This window comes from Phoenix dactylifera, unplaced genomic scaffold (genome assembly GCF_009389715.1).
Source record: "Phoenix dactylifera cultivar Barhee BC4 unplaced genomic scaffold, palm_55x_up_171113_PBpolish2nd_filt_p 000739F, whole genome shotgun sequence".
Classification (NCBI taxonomy): domain Eukaryota; kingdom Viridiplantae; phylum Streptophyta; class Magnoliopsida; order Arecales; family Arecaceae; genus Phoenix; species Phoenix dactylifera.
Genome location: NW_024068113.1, coordinates 171,513 through 181,559, shown reverse-complemented (window position 1 = coordinate 181,559; position 10,047 = coordinate 171,513). Strand labels below are relative to the sequence as shown.

At 37.9% G+C, this 10,047-nt stretch overlaps 1 protein-coding gene across 1 annotated transcript; it reads right to left on the bottom strand.

Moving 5' to 3' along the window:
- Nucleotides 1–367: 367 nt before the first annotated feature.
- On the bottom strand, nt 368–9,529 carry LOC103698801 (THO complex subunit 5B). Its single transcript, XM_039120191.1, is given in 11 exon segments — nt 368–976; nt 1,085–1,198; nt 1,278–1,857; nt 2,250–2,509; nt 3,209–3,546; nt 5,549–5,836; nt 5,839–5,884; nt 8,756–9,046; nt 9,146–9,160; nt 9,162–9,200; nt 9,202–9,529. Coding segments are annotated over 11 exon segments (2,367 nt in total). The 5' UTR covers nt 9,340–9,529; the 3' UTR covers nt 368–718.
- Nucleotides 9,530–10,047: the final 518 nt, after the last annotated feature.

Genomic DNA, 10,047 nt, shown 5'->3' with positions numbered 1-10,047 from the left:
ACAATGCCATCACGGTCTCTTTTTCGAGTATGAGGAGCGTGAGCCTTCAATAGTTGCAGCCTAGTGTGGAATCTGTTAAACCTCAAGGGTGGAGCGGAGCAGAACATTACACACCCTGCCTAATGCATAATGCACTGCAAAATCCGGAATCTAATTGCTAACATCAGGAAAGCAAATTCCAATCTTTAGAATACAGATTATAATTCTGACAAGAAGTGAGAGCACCACTATTGCATAAGTCCACCAGAAGCAGACGCCAAATTTTCACTTCCCCCATATTTGTGTATCACATTTGGTTCATGATTAAATATCTTATAAAAACAGCACAAAACAAAAAGCACTTTTAAATAAATGAACTTATAACATATGACAAGAAACAGCAAGAACATCAGTTATGGACTGAACTATAAGTATTTCAAGATTCACCAGCAATACAAATGTCCAAGCAACCCTCGATCACAAGGGAGTGAGTTCAATACAAATCAGCATACACTATTTATATGATAAGCTCAAAAGTCCTATAGCTGGGAGACATACGACATGTATAGGGAATAAAGTAACAACAAAATCATCCAAGTTAGTTTACTGATTATGAAATTTTGAAAGAAAATGAAGATGATTCATCAAAGAAAGGGAAAAAGGTTCAGGCGGAGAGCAATGAAGTACCAGCTTTACCAAGAAGCTAAAACATATCAACAACCTTGAAATGCAACAAATTCTAGCAAGGATAGCCTGGGGTGCAGCTCATGCCCTTCCAAGAAATCATCTTTCTCCGATCCCTCCCCCTAACAGATCTCGCAAGTATTGTTCCGCTAACAGGCTTGCATAATCCAACGTCTATTACGGAAGTGCTCTTTCTTTTTTCATGGCGCGCATCGAAATGGAAATCAAAGAGCATAGCCAAGCAACGTATTTGGTGAGCTAAGATGTAGTTTTCATGTTCCAGAGGCAGGACCTTAACAATGTGAAGATTAACCTATAAAATATATATCAGGAGGGAAAAATTTCATTCCAGCTCTGGATGAAGATTAAATAGAAGTAAAATGAAATAGAGCATCAAATGGATTATTCCATTGCCACATACCTCTGCTTCCATGGCTCGAAGCTCATTGTACCATTCAAAACCTTGAGGCCCATCAGAAAGCAAGCTTAAAGTGAAAAGTGGAGGCCTGAGAGGATATTCTGTGCTGATTTTTACCTGCCAAATTTCAAATGCAGTTTTAGAAATCAAGCATATAAGAGCGAGCAAATGAAGAAAGGCACAGAAAAGAAAGTACCTTGGAATTCAACTTTGCAGTTCTCTCATTTTCGTAAGTTCTTGTGAGAACCAAAGTGAATTCTTTTGCAGCATGGTCTTCCCACGGTTTGCCAACAACTCTGACATTTTCAATTTCTTGGTCAATGCATGTTTGCTCCTCCAGTTCACTTTCACTATCTAGTATGAGTTCTGAATCATCCTCACTTTTCCTCAACATTTGAGATTTGACCTTTTTGGAAGGTGTCACACTCTTTGTAATTAAAGCCAGGCTTCTAGAATGTGCAATATACTCAGATGACCCATTAGCCATATTGACCTTTGAATCATCTGGCAAGTTTGCAGCTGGTAATGCTGTCGGAAGCTCTCCATCTTCTCTTGCACTCTCTAGTTCCCATGATGTCACAGATCTTCTGTCCAGATCAAGGTCAATAACATGTGCAACTTGTCCTACCGCAACAGCAGAGAAAGATGAAGATTCAGGGATCAGGTTGGATGAAGACCAGTTTTGCAAAGTACACAATGGGTCATGCAAAGCCCATGGAATGTCTCCATAGGCTAGTAAGGGCCACCTGAGCTTCATCAAGGAATCAAGCTGCTCCCTGTAAGCCAATAAATGATTCCAAACTTTCAAATAAGACATGCCATAACGATTGGAAGGGAAAAAAAAAGACATCTCTGGAAGAAAAGCAAGACCATAGATAAACTAGTTTATAGTCTAGGCAAAGCTAGTGGAAACCATGCACAACCATAGCATCAGATCTAGGAGATCAGAAGATCTCTTAGAGGAAATAATGCGCAAAATACATTAAAGAAAATTTGCATCCAAAATGTGCTTTATGCATAAATCGCTTCCAGTCTCCCTGCATAAACAGCATCCAAGAAAAGGGACTATGAGCTCAGAAAAGGTCAGCTAGTGGGACATTGCTGTACTTGTCCAAGCTGCTGGAACTCAACATCCCAAGACTCCAAAATTCACAGAACAGTGACTCACACAAGAGCCATCTGAGCCTTTCTCCTGGAGCGAATCCTTTGCAAAATGTTCTGCACACGGTTCTGATGACGGTATATGTTAAGTCCAGCTGCAACATCTAAACCTTTCAAAGCTTCACTGTTCAAAGTTTCATTGCACTCATGCAGAAGAGGCACCTCTGGCAAAAAATCAATTCCAGCTAGATGTTGTGCCCACTTGTACGGACGTGAAGCTCTTCTTTCACCAAAAGCTAGAGAATCCCCAGCATAAAGTTTAGCTGCCTGCATGACAACAATTTAAATTTTTTTATCAGAAAGAACACCATACCCATCTGCATAGTCATTTGACTTTTTTTTTTTTATTCAATCAAAGAACAAACGGAGGAAACTCTCCAGGAAGCAACACAATTCTAGTGGATTAATTGGTTAGCAGCCTTCAAGATCCATGTGTGATGTATCTGGATAATTGGTTTGGACAACTTTATGAATGAGCTTATCATGTAGATTATATGTAGCTAAGGTATTATAGAATAGGAGTAAAACAATCCCATCAATCAGCGGGTTATGAGAACCATCAATTTTTATGCAATGGTCCAGAGGCCATAATGTTAACAGAAGCACTAGATCTTTGCTTCTTTCTAACATCTTTATCTGAAAGGAACCAAATTAACTAGATATTCCAGAATCTTTATCCATAATGCAGCACTATAAATGTGGTTTGTGCCTTCTGCTGTATTATCTACTAGAAAATTTAAAAATCATGATCTTTCAATAGGTAGGATAATCATCAAATACTAGCATAGATTTTCTCGTAGCTTATGGACCAGTTCTAGCAGGTAATATGAATGCCATTTATTATGTTTGCCTGACCTAGTGAAAGGCCAGATACAGTTTCTAGACTAGCAATGACTTAGAGGATACCAACTCTTAAATTACTAAATAGTCAGCAGGTGCAAAATTACTCCAAAAACACAGCTGTACCTGGTGGGGAAGCTCAACGCCAGTATCATTGGGAAATAAGTTACATAAGATATCGTTGTCAGATCCTTCCTCTGAATCTTCTACTCCAACACATACAATGTTTAGCTTTACCAAGTACTCAAATCTCAGAGTGATTAATTTCGAAGGTTTAGCCTCAGATTCTTCATCATCATATATATGAAGAATGATCTTGAGTGGATGAATCTGGCACACTCGTGCTTGGTCTATATTCTCCTTGACCTGGTTCTTCTTTGGCCTCTTTCTTCTTCTCTGGACATCTTCTTCCTCATCAGGTGCATCCTCTTCCAACCTATTGTTTTCAGTATTTGATGATAAACTGTCATAAAAAATTATTTCGGTTAAATATTGAGACAGCTAAAGGAAATCAAAGGACTCATATTTGTGAAGATTTTCAAGGACACATTGTTCATCCCCTTTCTTGCTTCAATTGCAAATGCAAGCATGAAACTTATTAAAGAAAATGCTAGCAAATGGAAGGCATACACATTAGGATGAACATACTCCCAATAGGAACATAACTACTGATCAATCTCAACTTGAAGGTTAGCAGAAAATAGTTGTCCATTTACATGAATTGTAGACAGAAAAACATGCCTCAGATGGCATCTATTAGTTATTCTAACAAATCCTGAAAAACTTTACTTTGATGATAATTCTCCAGCTATTTACACCACCTATTTTGGGGAGGACCTGAATTGCAGGTCAAGAAAATGGATGGTGCGATATGCCAAATAGTTTTGATAATACTAATAGATTAACATCAAAAACAATAGGTTAACAAGAACAAGCTTAGGTAATAGATGGATACAAAAAGGGATGTATCACCTGGTCTTCAATTATATAAAAATAATTCTAGTTTATAATATATATAGCAAGATATTAATGAATATACATCTGGTAATTATGTAACCTCTATTTTTTGAAAAAAGAATACACTTTGTCCAGCTCCCTGAAAGAAAGAAAAATATCAGGGCCATCTCAATCTGCAAAAGCTTTCTCAAATAATTTCTCTAAATTGGGGCTGAAGTTTAATGTCACTCACTCTTTATCTATCTTCCCTATTCCTCACTTTAATAAATTCAAAAGAGAAAATTGAATCGCAATCAAATACTTCTGGGCCTTCGCTCATTTTCAACATCATTTCGCTTATATAGCATTTTATATACTTAATATAAGTTATTCTTTCTCTTATAACTTATTCATCAAAACTTTACTCCATCTCTACCCTGCTTCTTGCCAGGGACTGTGTTGGTCAAGAATTGGACACCAATTCAAAGGGTTAACATCAGATTTTGAGACAGCCATTAAACTTGCTAAGACTTCAATGCATCACATCTTTAACCATTAAGCAAATCTTAAAAAGATGGATTAAAACTTGCTAGTCAAGATTAAGGCTAATTTTCAAGGTTGAATCCACAATGCCAACTTAGCATCCAATAAATTTCTCATTAATTAGCATTCAATCCTCTGCAAATCATTTACACCATAATATCTCATTGAAAATGTCAATTCCTCAATCACAAATAAAACGAGATACCCACTTAAGGTGGGGCAGGGCCTTGGTCTAACACTATAGTTGGAAAATGAACTCATTTGATTTACACTACTAATGCTCATCATTGTTCCAAAATGTCTTGAGGGATCCCAACATACTCTTTTTTTCTTTATTTGCTCATACTACCAAATCTATGGTACTATATCATGGGCTTTCTCCAAGTCAAGGATCCATGTGTCAAAAACTTTCTCCTCTAAATCTTTCAATCATCTGTTCATACAAGAATATAGGTTCTATGGCTACACTTTTTTAGCATTTTCCTTGATTCGTAAAATTAGTTGTCATTATGTTTTTCTTTCATCACCCATCTCCCATTATTAGATAATGTGGATCATAAGTTTCATTTCATGATAGTGCAATTTAGAATATCCCCCTTTTCCATAAGTAATTGCAGTTTTGAGACAATTTCACATACATGATTAGCCCAAATCACTACTCTAATTGTTTACAATATTTTGCTGCTTTTATCACATCCCACAAATTTTACCCACTATATTCACCAAATTCATCACATATTCTTCAAATTTCAATTGATATAAGATTTGTTAATGCCTATCACTTTCTCATCCTCTCCAATTTCTCTACATTTATCTTTCCCAAACATGACTATGAAATACATGCATCTTTTAATAAGGATGATTACCCATGTGAAAAAGTAATTACCCATGTGAAAAAAGTAACTGCTAAACATAGTGTCCGCAAAAGATAACAAACAATTAGTTTAATTACATGTGAAACAATATATTTTAAAGGCTGTCAATTACCGCTGTCCTTATTAGCTTGTTGTTGAGCAAAAATTTGAGCATCCTTTACACTTCCTAATATCTCCATTTCAATCCTCTCCCCAAATGCTTCTTTCTGAGCCAGTAACTGTAAGTAGACTATGTAAAGAGGAGGCGGAAGCAACTCTGCTGCATGGTGCTGCTTTAGCTTCTTGGTATGCAAAATCCCTAATTGCTGTTGTACTGGTAAGGTTGCTTTCTTCAGAGATTTCAGATGTGATGGAAGACTTGTGAGGAACTTTTTCCGGTCTGCTATGGTATCCAGAAGACTTTTTTATGATGTTCCAATTTCTCATGAAGTTTGTACAGCTCCTTTCTCTAGAATACAGAAAATTAAAACATAGATTTAGATATACGACATAAAAATACTGAATAAAATAAATGAACCATGGTTCATAAACCATGCATAAGAATGTTGCTAATTAGTAATAACTAGAGATAAGATACATCTTGATACATAAAAGACAGCAAGAAGAACAAATATCCTAGTAACAACAAACAAAATTTTCATATGGAACTTAAGGGCTCGTTTGGTTCGCGGGAAAAGAAGGGAGGAAAGTGTGGTCAACAGGAAAGTAATGAGATGCCTCTTATTTGATTGGAGTTTTCAAAGGAGAGAGATGGAAAAATTGTATTCCCATGGGAATATGATTCCCATGTTTCATGGGAAAGTCTTTCCCATAAGAAACATGAAAAAGTTACTTTTTCGTGAGCCGGAAATTACTCCATTTTTATTTTTTTTCCAAAAAAAGCCCTTCAGCATTAAAGAGGCATTAAAGACCTAATTTTTATTAAAGGTATAAAAGGAATTACACAACTTTTCAGAAAAGTGGATAGTCAACCAAACATAAGCACTCTGAAAATCTGTCACTTTCCCATTGTCAACCAAACATGCCAAAAGTACTTTTTCAAGCATCCTCTTTCCAGAAATCTACTTCCCAGGAATCATATTCCTAGGAGAAAAAAATGCTTCCTGCGAACCAAACGAGCCCTAAAAATCACACAGGCATAGATCATTAGATTGATGACACAATGATACAAGTAACAACATTTCAACCCTTGTCTCAAATTAATCAGCAGAATCAGCTCTGATTGTGAAATTGTTGAGAATCTGATAATAAGCATATCCAAATATTCTGGACAGCTAAAGTGTCCCAGCAAATTGTCTACACAACCGTCAGTGTGTGGCACTACATAACAAAAAGAAGAATTGAAGCAATAGGAAGTAGGAAGAAGGGATATAGAGAAAAGAAAACAAAAAATTTTACATAGAAACCAATGAAAAAGAAAAAAACCAATATCTTAAAAAGCTACATTATGGTGGCATTTAACAAGTAACATTTAGCCACACATGCAAATGCACTAGATATGGTCATTCCAGAAAATTCATTTAGGTGGCATGATAATACATGCATATGTGCACCACTACATTCAACAATCAAAAATTTGAAAGTAAGATATTGGACACTTATCTGCTTGTATTGCATCCATCGACTAAACCATGAGGTTTCATGTTTAAGTCAACATGTATATGTAATTTCCACAGTATCTTTGGAAACAAACTTGGGCTGATGTGAACACATGGAATATCCTAGACATAGCTGTAATGTTTAAAAAGGCCTCATTGAGGCTATCATATACTTCAGGATATATTTGAGTTTGATCTCACTTTATGCAATAGGATAGGCTCTACATGAACACTTTGAGCTCAGTTGTGAGAGTTTCATGTGTTGTCCATACCTCATACTTTCCATCTTATAGAATCAGGCTCTAAGGGAAGAGCAGGATCCTGCCATGTTTTTCATAACATGATTTCGTGTGCACTTATACGCTATAACTAAGTATGGAAAATATATTTCCATGACGAATAAGTGATATAGTGCAATTTCATATATGGAATAAGTGATCTTCACCAAAAGTTCATAATGAAATGCAAATGCATCACCTAACATGCCTTAGTTTCTTGTTTCACATTATTCTTCTTCGGTTTAAAACCTTTGAGAATATGCCAAAAAATGTCCTTACGCCTCCATCTTATTAAATATTCCAATGTAACAACACCATCTGTTTTGAGTATTGTCATATTAGCAGCACATCTTGTTTTCCCCAAAGATAGAAAGAACAGCCTTGGAGATCAGGAAGTTTACTAGAAATTCTTTCATCATAATCTCCATATAATTAACTGCCAAAAGGGCTGTGTCAAAGAATTAAGGCACTAGTCTTTTAAGTGGTGGACCTACCTTACCAAGGCCCTTTGATTTATCCCACAGTACCTGCACCAGACTTAGAAATGGGGATCAATATGACACTTGGGTATGGATCCAGCAGAAAAATTTCCTATGGACAGGAGTTTTTCACAATGACATAATCACACCTAACACTAATGCCCATGTCCGCATAATATAGTGGTGTATACAGAGCTTATTGATATGATGTCATGTTAAGTGCGGGGAGGGGGGCACTCAGATTGGCATCATATGAGCAAACACAAGAAAGCTTAATATGAGGGTTGCATCATAAAATAAAGAACATCTCTGGCAAAAATATGGAGGTACGCAACATCTCCAAACAAAGGGATGACGGAAAAAATTCAACTTTGCTCAGAAGCACAAATGATTATCATTAATAATCTGACCTGGGCAACTAGAAATCAGTCAGCAGGAACATATTAACTGAGATGAAACGGGTCAGTACAAGGATCTCAAATAAAAAACTAATCTAAATCAGGAAAATTCACATCAGAAATCATAAATGTTAATTAGATTGCAAAACAGTAAAAATGTGCCAACAATGTTTTACTAGATGCAAGTAAAGACAAACATAACCAAATTGGATATCTATCTAGATTCGCAGGAAATCAAATTCCTTGTCGCTACCATGGCAACTTTCATGAGGGACCAAAAATTGCTTCTTCGCACGCCAATTAATCAAACCTTGCTATGTTATCGAAGCAGAAATGAAGCATCTTTTCTACTATAAGAGTACTAACTTAAAACTAGGACAAACATCTTCTTTGGACACTGCCAACTTTCATGTGTCGAATTGCAGGAAATCTATCCTGCTTGTAAACTTCTCCAGCCCCTTTATCAACACTAATATGAACATATAATAAGAGTAAAAAGTGAATTGATTAGTATACAGTAAAACAAACATTCTACCCAATTTAACCCCGTGCAAACAATAATCTACCTGGTAGAGCTCAAAATTGAGCCTCTTCAACATTAAATCATGCGCCGCATCGCTCGCCAAGACCTTCCCTTTGATGTCCTCGGGCGCAGTACTGAAGAACTCCTCCTCGGGGACAAGCTCAATGTCCGGATACTTGGATCGGAAATCTTTGCAAGCCTTGATGGCCTTCAAATAATGATTCTTCTCGTACATAAGGTTGTGGAGCTGGAGGGTGGTGAAGTCCACCGGCGCCTTTGCGCTCTCCGTCTCCGCCTTCACCCGGTCCTCTTCCATCAATATCGATCGATTCGCCTAAAGAGAGAAGAAAAGAAGAAGTTAGGGTTCGGGTTTTGCCGATTGATGCTAGGATGAAGTCGAGCTCGAGATCGTAACCGCAAGCCGAAGCCTAACCTGGCGGAGGAAAAGGATAGAGGAGGGACATCTGGGTGATGAGCTCGCGGAGGTCGGGACTTGGGGCGGCCTTCTTTCTTGAATGAAGAGCAATTTTCGCGGCGATTCTCCTCCATCGCCGTGCGGGTCTCCTCAAGAACATCGTGAGGAGAACGCTTGGAGTGGGGAATCTCCTCCACCTCCATCGCTTGCATGCTGCGCCAAGCGCTTTGATCTCCTCGATTTGCTTCCGCTGCGCTTCTCTACCATGCGACCGCCGGGCCTCCGGGGGAGCTGATCGAGAAGGAGAGGGGTATGCGGCGCCGCCCTAGATCGTTTTCCTCTGCGCGAGAACACGTACGACGCACGTGAGCGATGATGTAGAGCAGTGCAATGCCCTGCAAGCGAGGGACGACCCTCGGCCCTTAAGTCTCAAGCCCGACCACCCCCGGTGCAAAGTAATAAGGTCGGGGGCCCGAGACGGATTGGGCCTGTCCATGCCGGACCAGATTGAAGAGCTGAGAGGGCGGACGGGTAGGAACGGCAAAAAATAGGGGTATCTGGAAAAAAAATTGCACTTTGTATATTTAAACTTATTTAAAATTTTACTATCCAAATTTATTCTAAATTTAATTAAAAATATATCCAAAAATTCTAAATCTATTCTATCAAAAAATAGTAATTCCGTTGGGTATCTGAACCCACCCAATTAATCTTTATTCGAATCGAATTATTCGAGTTGGGTCAGCTATCTAACTCAGAATTACAAAACAAAAAAGAAAAGATTTCGAACGGAGGGAGGGGAGGGAGAGGATAGAAGGAAAGATATTTACATAATGATCTAAAATATAACTAATATTGTGGCCATTGAGGATCGGCCTTTTTTAAACAAAGAGCAGGAGAGATGCTGGATGTTGGTGGAC